Below are 18,226 nucleotides of genomic sequence, written 5' to 3'. Positions count from 1 at the left end.
TAAATGCAGAGAAACGTGAAGTGATTCATTTTGGTTGGAAGAACATAGAGAGACCATGTAAAATAAAGGGTACAACTCTAAAGGGGGTGCAGGAGCAGAGGGACCTGGGTGTAAATGTGTATAACTCATTAAGGTGCCAAGGCAGGTTGATAGAACAGTTAATAAAGCATACAGTATCCTAGGCTTTATTAATAGAGTAGAGTACAAGAATAAGGAGGTTATGTTGAACTTGCATAGAACACCATTTCAGCCTGAGTTGGAGTATTGTATCCAGCACTAGGCACCGCACTTTAGGAAGGATATGAAGGCATTGGAGAGCGTGCAGTTAAGGTTCACGATAATGGTTCCAGGGATGAGGAACTTAAGTTCTGAAGATAGACTGGAGAAGCTGGGACTGTTTTCCTTGGAGAAGAGAAGGTTGAGAGGAGATTTGACAGAGGTATTCAAAATCATGAGGGATTTAGACAGAGTAGATAGGGGAAAACTGTTCCCACTAGTGAAAGGATCGAGAATGAGAGCACGGATTTGGGGTAACTGGCAAAGGAATAAAAAGTGACATGAGGAAAAATTTTTTTCATGCAGTGAGTGGTTAATGTCTAGAATGCACTTTTGCTTTTATTTTAGTGTTTAATTCGCTGCCACTTCTCCTCCAGAAACGCCTATCTTGAAGAAACTCTGCTCTTCTCGCCAACAGGGTTTCTATTTGTTTCTTTTACTTTCATTGCTTTCCATTTCCCTCCTGGTGTTTGATAAAGTGTTTACCAAAACTTGCTTTCACAGCCATTTCTCCTTCCTCAATGAATGTCTCTGGCTCCAACTTATTCCATGTGGATTCCAGCTGAAGTTCCATCCTTCATGTTTCGAGTCCACCCAAGCTTACAGGCATCACTGAGACATCCAACATTCCTCGCATTTTGTTCCTGCTGCATCCTGAGATCCATCCTCAGTGCCACATGCCCCCACATGAACACCCTCGGACGCGCTCTCCTGCAGCACCAGTTCACCCCATCTCGAAGCTGTCCTGGTCCAGTTTCATTTCATCCTTCGTCTGATCCGACACATTCACAAAAATTTCTCTCTCTTCTTTTCAGGTGTTGAGGAACACAAGCTCCAATTACTCAGATACCAAGGGCCCTCCAGATCTTTCTGCCCCTTCACTTGCTTTCTTCTAATACCACATCTTGCCATGTATTCACAAAACCCTCTGACCTTCCCCAGTCTGACGCTGAACGATGTGTTCAGCGAAGAACTCAGCTTTATCCCTTCATGCCCCCACCTCAATGAATTTCGTGCTCGGCACGACATTGAACTCTTTTTTAAGATTTATTCTTTCATGGGATGGGCAGGATCAGCTTCATTGCCCTTGAATTGATTGGATTGCTGGGCCACTTCCATTGCCTTTGCCTCCATTCTCACTTCTTTGACTAGGAGTCCTCTCCCTGGCCAGTGGAACTTTTCACCCACCTTCAGTATTCTCCCTCTACCTGGACTCCTCCTTCTGGCCTCTTATCTCTTCTTGTCCTTTACATTGAGAACTGTCGGCATGACATTGGTCATCTTAATTTCTTTGCCTCCTTCACACACTCTAACCTGTTTCCCTCTGAACTTGCAGCACTCAGTTCTAACACCGACATTGTCATCGAACCAGCTGACAAGGATATGTTGTTGTTGTCTGGCACATCACCCTCTAACTTGCAGAGGCTGAATGCCAACTCTCGAATCACTTCTTTCTACCTTCCTCTGGACCATGACCCCACTATGACCCCACCATGACCGAACATCATGCCATTATTTCCAGGACCGTCACTGACCTCATTTCCTGAGGGGATCTTTCCCCCACAGCTTCTGACCTCATAGTCCCCCAATCCTGAAGAGCCAGCCCTCTTCCAACTCATTCCCAAAAGGCCTGAATCGCCTCCTCCACTATGCACATCCAATCTCTCTATACCTCCATCCCCCATGACGACAGTCTGAGGGCTCTCTGCTTCTTCCTTGAACAGAGGCCCAACCAGTCCCAATCCATCACCAACCAGTCCCAATCCATCACCACCCTCCTCCGCCTGGCTGAACTTGTTCTCTTATTGAAGAATTTCTCCTTCAACTTGTCTCACTTCCTCGAAGTAAAAGGCGTTGCTATGGGTACTTACATGGGTCCTTGTTATGCCTGTCTTTTTGTAAGGTATATGGAAGATTCCTTGCTCCAGTGCTACTAAGGTACCACCCCATTCACCACACCACCCACCAATTCTTTCCGGTTCATTGATGACTGTATCGGTGTCGTTTCCTGCTCTTGCCCAACACCTCGCCCCTTTCTCACGGCACCTTACCATGTAATCGCAGGAGATGTAACACCTGCCCTTTTACCTCCTCTCTCCTCAGCGTCTAAGGCTTTAAACACTCCTTCCAGGTGAAGCACCAATTTACTTGTGCTTCTTTCAATTTAATATACTGTATTGCTGCACACAATGCAGTCTCCTCTACATTAGAGAGGCCAGTCACAGATTGGGTGGCCACTTTGCGAACACCTCCGTTCAGTCTTCAAGCACAGCCCCGACCTTCCGGGCCTGTTCAACAATTTCAAGGCCTGAAATTGTTGAACAGTGTTGAGTTCAGATTGCTGTAAAGTATCTAATCAGGAGATGAAGTGCTGTTCCTGAGCTTGCAATAAGCTTCTTTGGAACGTTGTTGCAGGCCAAGGGCAGAAATGTGAGCATGAAAGCAAGGTGGTGAATTAAACTGGCAAGCAACCGGAAGGTCGGGGCTATGCTTGAAGACTGAACGGAGGCGTTCGCAAAGTGGCCACCCAATCTGTGACTGGCCTCTCTAATGTAGAGGAGACTGCATTGTGTGCAGCAATACAGTATATTAAATTGAAAGAAGCACAAGTAAATTGGTGCTTCACCTGGAAGGAGTGTTTGAGGCCTTAGACGCTGAGGAGAGAGGAGGTAAAAGGGCAGGTGTTACATCTCCTGCGATTACATGGTAAGGTGCCGTGAGAAAGGGGCGAGGTGTTGGGCAAGAGCAGGAAACGACACCGATACAGTCATCAATGAACCGGAAAGAGCTTGCCAGTTTAATTCACCACCTTGCTTTCATGCTCACATTTCTGCCCTTGGCCTGCAACAACGTTCCAAAGAAGCTTATTGCAAGCTCAGGAACAGCACCTCATCTCCTGATTAGATACTTTACAGCAATCTGAACTCAACACTGTTCAACAATTTCAGGCCTTGAACTCTGCCCCCCATTTTGAATCGGTCTTTTTTTGCCATATGCCAGCTTGAATATTGTTTTCATGTTTTTGCTTTCGGACAGGGCTGTTCATCAGTCTGGCATTTACACTCAACTCTTGACAAATGTTGTTTCTTTACTATAATCATTATCACTGCCTTTGCCTTTTGTTCCATAACGTATATCATCTAACCTCTCCTGCCCTCTAGCCTATCCCAGGCCTTCCATTTTATTCTTCTCCCCTCCCCACTTTCAACGGTATATAACCCATCACATTTCTATCCTCCTTCAGTTCTGAAGAAGTCATATTCGACTCGAAACGTTAACTCTGTTTCTCTCTTCACAGATGCTGCCAGGCCTGCTGAGTATTTCCAGCATTTTGTTCTTACTATGATAAATGAATCTGTGACATGGCACAAGGATTGAGCCCCCAGGGGAAAAGAGTTTGGTGGCAGATGATGTAAGCTAGGCAAGATACTTCCAGTTACAATGCACTGAGTGGCACCTGCCAGCAAGACAGTAGAGAGGCGACAGCCCCATGTACATAAATGCACAAAAGCAAGATCACAGGAAATCAACAAGTACACATTGATTGTAAAGAGTTAAGATAGTTGAGAATGAATGTAAGGCTGTAATACTGGGCCCTATGTCATCAACTGGGGCTTGCATGCAACAGATGACTTATCAGAAAATAAGGAGTGCGCAGTTTTATCCGCAATTTTGCACCCACTGACATTGAAGGGCAGAAAAGTCCTGGCAACACACCTGCAAATTTCCAATGCGCTGTTACAATGAGAGTCACTGTCACTATGGCTCAACAACAGGATTACAGCCTTACACTTGCCCTCTATCATTTTAAATCACTATCATCTATGGCATGGAAAGTTCCATCCAAAGTCTTATCATCACAAGCTATTAGAATATCGATTTACATTAAGCTGAGCACATCATCAAACAGGCACAAATAGCTAAAAACAGAAATCGAATTACCTGGAAAAACTCAGCAGGTCTGGCAGCATCGGTGGAGAAGAAAAGAGTCGACGTTTCGGGTCCACACGACCCTTCAACAGAACTGAAGTATAGTTAGGAGAGGGGTGAAATATAAGCTGGTTTAAGGTGGGGGGCGGGGGGAGAGAAGTTGAGGGTGGGGTGGTTGTAGGGACAAGCAAGCAGTGATAGGAGCAGATAATCAAAAGATGTCACAGACAAAAGGATCAAAGAGGTGTTGAAGGTGGTGATATTACCTAAGAAAAGTGCTAATTAAGAATGGATGGCAGGACACTCAAGGTACAGCTCTAGTGGGGATGGGTGGAAAGATTGACAAGGTATTAGTTGTAAATTTAAAAATAATGGAAATTGGTGGGAAAAGAAAATCTATATAAATTATTGAAAACAAAAAAAAACAAAAGGGACGGGGAAGAAACGGGGTGGGGATGGGGGGAGGGGGAGTAGAAGATCTAAAGTTGTTGAATTCAATATTCAGCCCGGAAGGCTGTAAAGTGCCTAATCGGAAGATGAGGTGCTGTTCCTCCAGTTTGCGTTGGGCTTCACTGGAACAATGCAGCAAGCCAAGGACAGACATGTGGGCAAGAGAGCAGGGTGGAGTGTTAAAATGGCAAGCGACAGGGAGGTTTGGGTCTTTCTTGCGGACAGACCACAGGTGTTCTGCAAAGCGGTCGCCCAGTTTGCGTTTGGTCTCTCCAATGTAGAGGAGGCTGCATTGGGAGCAACGAATGCAGTAGACTAAGTTAGGGGAAATGCAAGTGAAATGCTGCTTCACTTGAAAGGAGTGTTTGGGCCCTTGGACGGTGAGGAGAGAGGAAGTGAAGGGGCAGGTGTTGCATCTTCTGCGTGGGCATGGGGAGGTGCCATAGGTGGGGGTTGAGGAGTAGGGGGTGATGGAGGAGTGGACCAGGGTGTCTCGGAGGGAACGATCCCTACGGAATGCCACCAGCGGGGGTGAAGGGAAGATGTGTTTGGTGGTGGCATCATGCTGGAGTTGGCGGAAATGGCGAAGGATGATCCTTTGAATGCGAAGGCTGGTGGGGTGATAAGTGAGGACAAGGGGGACCCTATCATGTTTCTGGGAGGGAGGAGAAGGCGTGAGGGTGGATACACGGGAGATGGGCCGGACACGGTTGAGGGCCCTGTCAACGACCGTGGGTGGAAAACCTCGGTTAAGGAAGGAGGAGGACATGTCAGAGGAGCTGTTTTTGAAGGTAGCGTCATCAGAACAGATGCGACGGAGGCGAAGGAACTGAGAGAATGGGATGGAGTCCTTACAGGAAGCGGGGTGTGAGGAGCTGTAGTCGAGGTAGCTGTGGGAGTCGGTAGGCTTGTAATGGATATTGGTGGACAGTCTATCATCAGAAATTGAGACAGAGAGGTCAAGGAAGGGAAGAGAAGTGTCAGAGAGCTAAAAACAGTATCAGCAATCATTTTCTTTTTGTCAAGTAAATCTTTAGGGGTAAATCACTGCACTACATTAAACATTTCTAAATGCTACAATGACATGCGTTCTCTGTTTAGTGGGGGATTCTCCTTCCCGTTGGTCTCCTCCAATCTGCCCTCTCCTGATGATGATGAGTCATCCATTGGTGCCACGAAATACCCAGTCAATCTCTAAGTGTGAAGATTGACCATGAATGCTGACAGGCCAGCATCAGAGCCAAGCTAACATTGTCCTAACCCAAACACACAATTTGTGGCAGGAATCACGAGACAGTATTGAAGCAAGGGAACTCTGTCCAATTGCTCCATCGCAGCCTCAGATCATGAAGTCTAACTGCCCCACTGCCACATCAGAAGTTGGCCAACAGCACAATACACAATCAAACCTGAGATCATCATCAATACCACAAGAGGAACACTTATCCAGAGCCATTCAGGAGTGCACAGAGCCTTGTTACACTTTCAAAACTTTAAAAAAAAATACTGCCAGCCCAGGACTAAGTGCCACCTTGTTATGTTGTTATAAATGTATGTTCACATTTAGTGGAAGTGCCTGTACATTAGTCAACGTACCTGTGCTCCTTTCATTATCTTCTTTGCTTTTGTGTTCAGATAATAGTCACCCCAGAGAGTCTTCAGCAATACTTCAGTACTAATACCCACTTTCTGGCTGTACATCTGGACAAACTGTTCAATTCTGCAATGAAAAAAGAGATTTCCTCGTCTAATACCATTATTGATCAATTCCGACTGAAGAGTCCACAGTGGATCATGTACTGCATTCACACCAGGCTGCAGAAAACACGATATTTTTGATTCCAGGGTATAGAAGTGCACATCATCCCTTAAAATCTGGAACCGCATCTCCGATTTCCACCAGTGATGGACATGCCTTCAGCTATCAAGGCCCTAAACTCTGGATTTCCCACACTAAACTTCTCTGTCTTTCTCTACCTCTGAACCCTCATTTTGATACTCCTTAAAATCTACCTCTTTGATTAAGCTTTTGGTCACCTTTCCCAGTACCTCCCTGTGTGGCTCAGTGTCAAATTTTGTTTGATATCGTTTCTGTGAAACTCTTTGTAGCGCAAGACCCAACTTGCCCCATGGAAAAATGACATGATCAGATAGGCTGCGCAATTTTACTTTCAGTTAATTGAAAAGAAAGCCAGGTTGAGTACACAGATATTGTCTCGGGGTTGCTGTGATAAACATTAACGAAAGAGAAACTGATGACTAAACAGGAAACAAGAGCTCAGGTAAAGGAGTGAAACTTGAGCGTGGGTTTAAAAGATCCTTCTGGGACCAGAATATGAATTGGAGCAAAGCAGAGAGGGGGTGGACTGGAAAGAGGCATTCATTCCCCTTGGCCACAGAGTCTCTTGGTTATTCTGGGCAGCCACCGGTCTGAACAGTAATAACTTGCATTTATATAGCTAGTAAAATGTCCCAGAGAATTTCACAGAAAAGATACCGAAGGAAATTTGACACCGAGCCACATGGAGATACTGGGAAAGGTGACCAAAAGCTTGATCAGAGGTAGGTTTTAAGGAGTGTCAAAAAGAGGGTTCAGAGGTAGGGAAACAGAGACATTTGGCGAGGGCCTTGACAGCTGAAGGCAAATGGTGGAAATCAGGATGCACCTCCAGTGTGACATCACAACAAACTACATTTGCCCCTCCCCTTTCAGCATCCCATCGCGACACCCTGGTCCATTCCTCGATCACCCCGACCCCACGCTTCCCTTTCCTACAACACCTTCTCATGTGAGTGCAGGTGGTCCAATACCTGCTTTTTTTAAACTTCTCCCTTCCCACCATCCATGCTCCAAACACTCCTTCCAAGTGAAACAGCGATTTACTTGTACTTCTTTCAGTTTAGTGTTTGCATCATATTCGCTGTTCATGACGTGAACTCCACTACACTGGTGAAACCAAATGCAATTTGGATGACAGCCTTCGAACACTTATGTTCGGTCTGAAAATCTCGTTCTGAGCTTCCAGTTGCCTATCGTTTTAATTCTCCACCCTACTCTGGCTTCCTAAGCTGTTCCAATGAAACTCAAAGAAAGATTGAGCAATGGCACCTCACCTTTTCAAATCCAAGTTCTTCTCTACCTTTATAAGCTCCTCCAGCCCCCCAATTCTCCAAGATATCCAAGTTTCTCCAATTCTGGCCTCTTGAGTATCCATAATTTTAATCGCTCCTTCAATGGCTGCCACAACTTCAGCTACCAAGGCTTGAAGTTCTGAATTTTTTTCTCCGAAACTGTCAACCCTCCTTTAAGATGCTCCTTAAAACCAACCTCTTTGACGAAGCTTTTAATAACTATTAATAACTATTTAACATCCTAATAACTCATGTGACTAGGTGTCAAATTTTATTCGGTAACACTCTTGTGAAGTGTATTAGGATATTTTAAAGGTGCTATATAAATGCAAGTTGTTACTGGGCGAATCTAGAGAAGGGGGCAGAATCTTAAAGTTAAAACTGGGATGTTTAGAAGGTGAATCAGGAAGTACATTTTCTTGCAATGGGTAGTAGAACTCTGAAACTTTATCCTCCCGAATGCTGTGGATGCTGGAGGGGGGGCGGGGAGGTGGTGTATGTGCAGGTGGCAGTTGAATTTTCAAGATAGATCAATTGCTCTATAAGAGTGGGATGCAGATCAGCCGTGATCTAATAGACTGAGCACACAGGGACAAAGAGCTGAATGGTCTACTCCTGTTCCTATGTTTCAATTCAAACCATACCTGCTACAATTGGCTCTCCTACAAAATGCTCCCATAAAAGGAACAATGAAACAAATAGAGGAGTTGGCACAGCACATAATCCATCAAATTGCAACAGGATTTAAGAATGGGCAAATAGGGTTGCGGCTAGTTGTAAAACCACTGAATTGTGGGGACCGACTCCTCCGCCACTGTTAAATACCGACTTCGTCTCACTCAGGGATAATACAGGCTGAGCGACAGAATTTGTAGGCCAGTTGCCTACCTGTCTGCGTTCGTGCCTGCAACTAAATCAGCAGATTTAAAATTTCCACAGCACAGGGTGTTTCCCCATCAATCAGCATGGGAAATCTGAGCCAAGCAATTTAGCAGCAACACAAACATGAATAAGGAGGCAGCCAGCAGGTTTTGGCAGCACGCCCTCCCTGAAACCCAATCGGACCCTTTGCAATGGGAGAAGCAATGCAGCCACCACTGAAGAGCCAAAGATCTAGGAATTGTTTATGCCACAGTGCAGGAGAAACATTTTGGACTCTACCTATCCACATAAAACATCATGATGTAAGCACAGAAGAGTAAGACCACAACAGGTCAGGAAAGGTACAACACCCTTGCTTCTGTGACTAAAAATGACTGCTTCATTGTTGGACTTCTTTGTACTGTACATATGTAGTTCCCTGGAACAGCTAATGTCCATAACAGACACATCTGAATCTCATCAGAGAAAAAAATAATCACCAAAATTTAATTGAGCCATTATTGCAAAACAAAAGAAACATTTTGTTTTAACTATGTCTTACACAGGCGCCTGGATTTTTAAAGTTTGTTGTGGAGACTATGGTTTTTGACTGCTTTATTCTGATAGTGTTTTGGAGACCTATCTGATTGTTCTTCCCTCTTTCCTTCTCTTAAATGCCAACATGGACAGGTATAACTTGGTGGACAACGTGTCCTTTGCTATGAGATGAATTCCAAAGTAATATCGACTGCTTATTTTGTGCATGATGCAACATCTGATCTTCCCAAGCCTCATAAAACCTAAAAAGGAAATTTAAGAAAATATGCTATTTAATTACTCTCAAACTAAGTATTAAGCCAGATCTGCTAATAACATGTCAAGGAAGTATAACATGTACTAGAATTCAGCAACAATATGATGGGTGTCCAGCAGAATCAAGTTGCAATATGGGATTTAGTCCATTAATGGATTCCTTGCGTCAGTCAGCAATAGAGGGGAGGGAGGATGTTGCTGTCTGAGAATAGACAGACAGACCCAGGGCATCTCCAATGGGTTAGATCACATATTACAACCCAATTCTGCCATTGCAAGAGAACTCCGCAAAGATATTGAATTGTTTTCAAGTTTTCCCGCTAGTTTCTGTAAAGCAAACCCAGATTCAATTTTTTTTCAATACACAACCATATTAACATGTACAAAAACTCCTCTTTTAGACCAACTCTCAACATTAATTTACCTCAATGAAGCTTTTGCAATGTATCCTCCGGTTGCTCCTCAAACAACCAGCTGTATGCTATCGAAAGCTAAAGTGAAGGACTGTTCTAATTCTGCTAACAAAGTCCTACCAATAGGTCCTGGGAAACTGTACACACTGCACAAGCTCAAACAGCAGGACTTCCCTGCAAATAGACAACACAGCGCTGAAAAAAAGTAAGTAAGTCAAAAGCTGCATTTTTAAGAGAAGAGGCAAGTAAAACCATTAACTAAGATCTTCAAAGGGATGCAAGATAATTGATAGTCAAGGTTAGTCATGTTGCTGTGAAATATTCCATCTTATTTTTTGATTATGCTGCACAATATCACGAGGAGTGAATTTATTTGTAAAATGTGGTTCCATTTGCATAGACCACAAATAAATTAATTGGAACGATTAGAATATCAGCCAATTTTCACTCCAAGAATTTGAATAAATTGCTTGCCAGACATATTGGTTTTATGATATTAGCTGATCTGTGGCAATTCTCAGTGAGTTACATAATGTAATATTACCAGAGCTACTAATTCATAGTAACTGAGTAAAATAAATTATATTTTCATTGCTTAAGAGTTCTTAGTTCCCAGAACACACACAACATCTAAGTAATCTGATTCTGTCCATTTTTTCCTACGGACATGACAAATCAGGCACCTAGGTCATTAAATGCTTAACTGCTGTACTCAATTTTTATTTCTTAGCTTTTTTCTAAATCCCATGATAAACATCACAAATGGTAAGTAATATGCACCAGGATGGACATAGGTAACTGGTATTTAGCAATACTGAAGAGGATTGTTGTGAGCAGCATCCTTTGTGTAGAGTAATGAATTAATGAATATGGTAATGAGGTCATGATGATATTAACGATGCAAGATTGACATCGGTAGTCAGATGACCAAGAGGCTCCAAGAGGGCTTGGAGCAGAACAGTCTGTCTCCTGTACTCCATGTGCTTACTCTGAGGTCTTTGTAAATAATTCTTAATAAAAGGTTTGAAGTTAAACCATGCTATCTCAAGTCTGTCAAAGGGAGGCAAAGCCTCATCAAGCTTGGGTAAGCCAAAAAAGCATGCTATGAGTGAAACCTTACTAAAGCTCAGCTACAACACCAAAAGTTACTGCAGGTGACCCTGGGCTGCAAACCGTTGCATGGAAGAGGAAGGACGCCCCACTGAAAGAATTTGGAAAACCATCGATTTGTGCTCCCTTAGCAAATGCAGCTCTATAAACAATCTTTAGGTAAAGATCAATTGTTTTGAAATTCTCATATCTAAACACAACAGAGAAATTAATAGGGTTTTCTTAGTCAGGTGTTTTTCTTTCTCTCATTATAATCTCAAAAAGCTTCCTAAATTAATCTTTTTTCCAGTTTGGGAAGCCAAACAAATAGTTGACATATGGAAGAAAGGCACAATTTGCCACTTTCATTGAGAATATGAATATAGTTGTATCAACAAAAAGCACAACTGGTGTACCCACTCCCTTACTGAAGAAAATGTCTAAAATTCATTTTTCATTTGTTGCCAGTACACTCTGGGCAGTCAGTCTTGAAGTTGACCACAAAAATGTCATTTGCTTTTTCCCACTAAGTTAGGATACAATCCTGGAGCTAATGGGTTATGTTGTCAAATTTTTCCAGAAAAATGTCAAGTAGTGCTTGCTTTTCCACTATACTCCAAATGCTAGGAAGTCTCTCCCTTAAGTAAAAAAAGATTTAATAGTTTAAATGCAAACTTTCAAAAGAATAGAAATTAGTTTCAAATGATTTGGAGAAAGAACTCAGAAATCTTCTTACAGAATGAGGGAAGATAGCCTTCATACATGCTGCATTGAAGGAAATGGGGAAGCAATGTCATGCTTGTGACAAAGTTCAAAATTTTGAGAGAAGCTGAGCTCTGTTGAAAAAGCTTTAATGAAAGCCACAAAAGACCAATTATAGAGGGAAAGTTAACGTCACTGATAAGTATGCAATTCAATATTTAAATTTAGTTTGTTTGAAGCCTTAATTTGGACATTAGAAATTTCATTAACTGAGGAAAACAAATGGCAGATTAAATAATTTGAAAATTGCTTTTTAGCAAGCTAAGCAGTTTGCCGCCTTTCTTCTATTAGCAGTTTCTTCTAGCTGGTCATTCAGCACTGGCTGCTTTTAGGATTCCATCATAGTTTATTATCGGTAGTTTTCTACCTGAGTTCCTCACTTTTGACTTACACACTCTCTACCTCTTCAATTTGCATCACTATTGTTTTACTGAGTTAATCAATGAATTGTGTGGGAAGATATGTGCTGGCGAAAATGCACATATACCACATGGAAGACATTTCATAGGTAGATACCTTAGTTTACCAGAATGATGCCTGGGCTTCGAGAGTTAAATTGCAAGCAGAGGTAATACAAACTAGGGTTGTATTCCTTGGATTTTAGGCAGTTAAGAAGTGACTTTGTTGAAGCATTCAAGATATTAAGGGGACTAGGTAGGGTAAAGAGAGATTATTTCAGCTTCTTAGGGATCCTTGGGCTAGGGGCATAGTCTAAAAATTAGAGCCAAGCCGTTCAGGGGTGAAATTAGGAAACCACAGACAAAGGGTGTTGGAAGTTTGCAATTCTCTTCCACAAACAGCAACTGATGCTAGATCAATTGCAAATTTTGAATCAAATGACAGATTTTTGTTTACAAAAGGTATTAAAAGATATGGGGGAAAGCCAAATGAAGTCAGGTCACAGATCAGCCATGATCTCATTGACTGGCGGAATGGGCTCAAAGATCTAAATTGCCTACTCCTGCTCCCATGTACCTATACAACCTATGCAAAAATACTGACGCCAACTCCTGACCACTGTCAATTAACCTCTAATCTGTTTGGGTATGTGCCTCAGAAAGAATTGGGCTCAGCTGTAATACTCTCCCCTAGTGTGACTGCACACTGCCACTCACAGCACAGGCTCAAGCATGAAAAATAACTTCAAGAATAAGGACTGAAAGGCTGTCGGTGACCACGGTCCCAAGCTCAGCAAGAGTCAGTGCCTCCAAAAAAATTTTCCTGAACTGTTCAATGACTCAAGTATTGGGAAAAGTATTGACAAAATTTCATCACCCTGAAACTTGTGTTTCTCTCTCTGCATATGCTGCTTGACCTGGTGAATGCTTCCAGCATTTTGTTTTTATTAAACGGAGTGACTCTCTACTGGATTATTCCCAGGACAGGATGGTGCTTATCCCATTTTCTACCTAAAAAGTAATTTTCCTTCAAATATAAGTTGGTTTAAAAAATTTACTGCCTTCCTCTTTTAAATCCTCCTCCCTGCCCATCATTCCCTATCCAAAATCTGACAGCTTTCGGGCTACTGACAATTTAAGCCGGGCAAAAGTCATCTGGGATAACAGTCAGAGAGTCTTTGTATGTGTGTAAACTCCTGGCAGTCAGAGGACCTGATAAGTGTTGATTAGAGACTCAAGGCTGCATCCTCCCATTCTAAAGCATGTGCTGTACCACAGAACAATCTTATCTGCCTCAACATTATCAGTTTTCCATTCAAAACCAAATAACGTGCGTAAGGAATTTTAAATTAAACAGGAAAAGATAAATGAAAACTCAACCCGTTCGTAAATCTCTGCCTCTTTTATTCTTTTCAGACTCTCCTTAAAACTTGCCCCTTTGACCAAGCCTTTGGACATCCGCCCTAAATGTCACCTTATGTTACTCGTTATCTAATTATGCTTTATAATGCTCCCGTCAAGCACCTTGGTATGTGAATATGATTAAGGTGTTATATAAGTTGTTGTTTTGCTCAACTGAAGATTAAGTTAACAAAGATAAATTGTTCAATAACAACATTTTATATATTATAAATTGCACTTGTAATGAAATGAAACATCCCAGTTTAGCATAAAATTTGAATAAATTATAGCTTGCTCCTTAAAGTACGTAGTTTCTAGTATTCTGTTTGAATTCGTATTTGCATCAGTTTTACTTTGAGTTTAACAATGAAGTGTGTTGGAAGAAGCGTGTTGGGCAGAGTAAGTGCACACAACATGCAAGAATTTACATAGATGGACAAATCTTACACTAAAATGCTGCAGGGATGTGGGTGGGATTATAAATCACACAGGGTTTCCACTTTTGAACTTTTGTAACATTGTCCAAAGTCAGTTGATGAATTCATAAGGTGGGAAGAGTGTTCGATGATAGAATTCAACAGCTCACTCCACAGCACCACCTACTGGCTACTTTCCGCAACTACATCGTTTTGACGCAACCTGCAGGATTTCCATTCTACCTACCCCGAAGAGTAAAATAACAGATACGCTTTGGCATTTATGAGTGAGGGAATAAAGCAACTTTGCCAGACTTTTGATCGCAGTAATAGTTTATCAGGGGCCTAGCCAAATTTCAGGCATAAATGCAGGCACATACATTTAACTCCAGTACATTCAAGCATAATGACAGAAGTGTAATACAGACAAGAAATCAAGATTTTAGCAATTGGTTTTATTCTTTACAATGCTGGCCTAGGGTTAACTCAACAGAGAAGTACTCCCACTAAACTTATACTGGCAGTTCAACCAATATAAACAAATCAAGTTTGGCGAAGATTTTCAAAGAAATAGGTTTTTTAAAGAAACAAACTGGATCTTGAGAGCAACAATAAAAAGGAGTTGCACCGCTTAAAGATGTAAGAGAAAGTCTTCTATAATTGATCCTTGTAAATGACTCAAACTGAGGAGTCAAAATAGCTGATCCACTAACCGATAGTGACTGCTGTATAATGACTTTCAATCTGAACTGGGAAACTCTGCAGGCATGTAACCAAAACATACCATACCATACCTGTTTTGACAGGCGGATCTCATGGTCATGAAGGCCAAGTTCAGTAATGGAGTTTCGAGGCACTGCTCCAGAATCAATCAGCCAAGAGGAAAAGAAAATCCTTTACAAATATGGAGGAGGACCAGGTCAGCAATTATACATCAGAGACAAAGAGGAAAGAGAAATTAAAGATATTATGGAGAAAGATTTATAAAGAAGGGAAATGAGACCTCTGGGCCAAATACAAGATTATACAGAAGCAGATCTGAAAGGCATGAGGGGTATCCAGTCTGAACAGAAATAGTAGCTGCTTGAAATTTAGAAAATCTACAGCAATTAAAATGGCTGCCTCACTGTAACATTCTAACTGCACTCTAACAGGGGAAAGCTCTTATGCTTCCTCCTAACAGTAGCCCATGAACACTACCACCGCCAAGGTGAGATAAGGAGGACCTTCTACCTGGTCATTGTAGATTCAGAATAGTTCGAGTCTATGAAAATGATGTCCTCCATCAGGCTGAATAGGCTTGAGTATTTATAATATCATAGCATCTTCTAGCCATTACCTCTGACATGGCAACAGCAGCCTGCACATCCTCGAAAGGTTGAAGCATTTGCAAAATCTTCAGCCAAAAGGCCAAGTGGATGATCCATCTCGGCCTCCTTCAGAGGTCCCCAGCATCACAGATGCCAGTCTTCAGCCAATTTGCTTCTCTCCATATATCAAGAAACGGCAGAAGGCACAGGGTACTGCAAAGGCTATGGGCCCTGACAACATTCCAGCAACAGTACTAAAGGCTTGGCTCCAGGACTTGCCGAGTCCCTAGCCAAACTGTTCCAGTGCAGCTACAACACTGGCACCTACCCAGAAAATGAGGAAAATTGCCAAGGTATGTCCTGTACATAAAAAGCAGGACAAATCCAACCTGGCCAATGTTCACCATGAGTCTACCCTCAATCATCAGCAAAGTGATGAAAGGGGTAATCAACAGTGCTATCAAGTGGTACTTGCTTAGCAATAAACTGCTCACTGACGTTTAGTTTGGGTTCCACCAGGGTTACTCAGCTCCTGACCTCATTATAGCCTTGGTTCAAATATTGACAAAAGGGCTGAACTCCAGAGGTGAGATGAGGGTGACTGCCTTTGACATCAAAGCGGCATTTGACCAAATATGGCATTGAGGAAACCCATCAAAACTGGAGTCAATAGGAATCAGGTGGAAAACTTTCCGCTGGTTGGAGTCATACCTAAAACAAAGAAAGACGGTCGTGGTTGTCGGAGGTCAATCATCTCAGTCCCAGGACATCACTGCAGGAGCTCCTCTGGGTAGTGTCCTAGGCCCAACCATCCTCAACTACTTCATTAATGACCTTCCTTCCATCATAAGGTCAGAAGTGGGGCTGTTCTCTGATGATTGCACAATGTTCAGCACCATTCACAACTCCTCAGATACTGATGCAGTCCATGGCCAAACACAGCAAGACCTGGACAACATCCTTGGGCTGACAAGTGGCAAGTAACATTTGCACTACACAAGTGCCAGGCAATGACCATCTCCAACAACAGAAAATCTAACCATCACCCCTTGACATTCAATGGCATTACCATCATTTAATCCTCCATTATCAACATCCTGGGGGTTAACATTGATCAGAAACTGAACTGGACTAGCCATATAAATACGGTGGCTACAAGAGCAGGTCAGAGGTTAGGAATCCTGTGGTGAGTAACTCACCTCCTGACTCCCCAAAGCCTGTCCACCATCTACAAGGCACAAGTCAGGAGTGTGATGAAATACTCCCCATTTGCCTGGATGAGTGCAGCTCCCACAACACTCAAGAATCTTGACACCATCCAGGACAAAGCAACCCACTTGATTGGCATCCCATCCACGAACATTCACTCCCACCACCTGTGACACAGTAGCAGCCGTGTGTACCATGTACAAGATGAACTACAGAAACTCACCAAGCCTCCTTCGACAGCACCTTCCAAACCCAAGACCACAACCATCCAGAAGGACAAGTGCAGCAGAAACATGCAAACACCACCACCTGCAAGTTCCACTCCAAGCCACTCACCATCCTGACTTGGAAATATATCGCCGTTCCTTCACTGTCGTTGGGTCAAAATCCTGCAACTCCCTCCCTAACGGCACTGTGGGTGTATGTACACCACATGGACTGCAGCAGTTCATGAAGGCAGCTCACCACCACCTTCTCAAAGGCAATTAGGGATGAGCAATAAATGCTGGCCTTGCCAGCGATGCCCACATCCCGTGAAGGAATAAAAAAAACTCATAACGCCAACAATTGGTGACAGCTACACCATGCTGGAACAAGTTTTCAAAATAGTGCAGGTACAACTAAAACCCACTAGCATTGCAACAACATACAAGCACAATGATATGAATGAGTACCCACTGTCCCTAACCTTAATCAGCACCCTCAGAAAGAAGGGGCATTTGTATTGCACCATTATGCCCTCAGATATCGCAAAGTACTTCAAGTCACTAGTTATTTTGACAAATGAGTATAACTAGGTTTCATAAACAGCAATGAGATAATGGCCAACTAATCTGTTTTGTTGGTTAACTAATATCCAAGACTTCTCCACTTTTAAATATTCAGGGATCTTTTATGTTCACCTGAATAGAAAGCGCTATTGTTTAATGTCTCACCAGAAAGACAGCACCTCTTGCAATGCAGCAGTCCCTTGATACTGCATCAAAGTGTCAGCTTGTACTCAAGTCCTACAGTTGAGTTTGAACCAATATTTCTGAATCATAAATGTGAGTGCTATCAACCGGGCCAAACTGATACTTATACATATGTGCTCGACTTTCACGTTACATAAAATGAACATGCTAATGCATTACAATCAATATACAATTGCAATTCAAGCAAAATTAGGGCTGCCAGAGAAAAATACAAAGGGATATACGGCAGAAAACAGTCAAAGTTTTTTTAATACTGGAAGTAAAAGGGTAATCAGGAAGGACGTTAAACTCCTCCAAAGGCTCATACACATGAAGTTAGAAATAAACAGACATTGCTAACAGTCTTATACACAAGTATATAATACTTTATTTTGAATTACTTGTGAGGTGGAGGGAAAGTGGATTGAAGTTTAGCTCAGGCTGAAGTTTCGTGTGCTTGGTTAGTTTTATGTGACTCTGACTGGGTTATCATGTGGAAGTTGCAAGTTTCTAATCCAGTGGACACAGTACAGGAAGGGAACTCCATACCTCCTTCAAAAGCACAGAAACATGCCAAGAGCATTTTCACAAAAAAAGCACAATCTCACCATCATTCCTGAATAAAACCTGTGCATTCTCACCTGGTGTTTAAATACACCTTCGTGTTCTGCCAGCATTTCTCAATTTTGATCATATTCTGTTTGTAAATGAGATGTTCCTCTATTTAGTCACACACCAGGAGGAAATAAAGAGCAGCTACTCGGGGCAACAGCATTGGACAGCAAGTTTCAATAGAACGCTGTGCATCACAAG

At 42.5% G+C, this 18,226-nt stretch overlaps 1 protein-coding gene across 2 annotated transcripts in view; it reads right to left on the bottom strand.

Annotated features, from left to right (window-relative positions):
- efl1 (elongation factor like GTPase 1) overlaps positions 1–18,226 on the bottom strand; it is a 299,163-nt gene that overhangs the window by 240,906 nt on the left and 40,031 nt on the right. For both annotated transcript variants that reach the window (XM_078530449.1, XM_078530450.1), the window contains exon 8: positions 6,253–6,376. In XM_078530449.1, coding sequence (XP_078386575.1) covers positions 6,253–6,376 — 124 coding nt within the window. The remainder of the gene's footprint in view (positions 1–6,252; positions 6,377–18,226) is intronic.

This window comes from Cetorhinus maximus, chromosome 26, assembly GCF_964194155.1.
Source record: "Cetorhinus maximus chromosome 26, sCetMax3.hap1.1, whole genome shotgun sequence".
NCBI lineage: Eukaryota > Metazoa > Chordata > Chondrichthyes > Lamniformes > Cetorhinidae > Cetorhinus > Cetorhinus maximus.
This window is presented reverse-complemented; position numbering and strand designations above follow the sequence as displayed.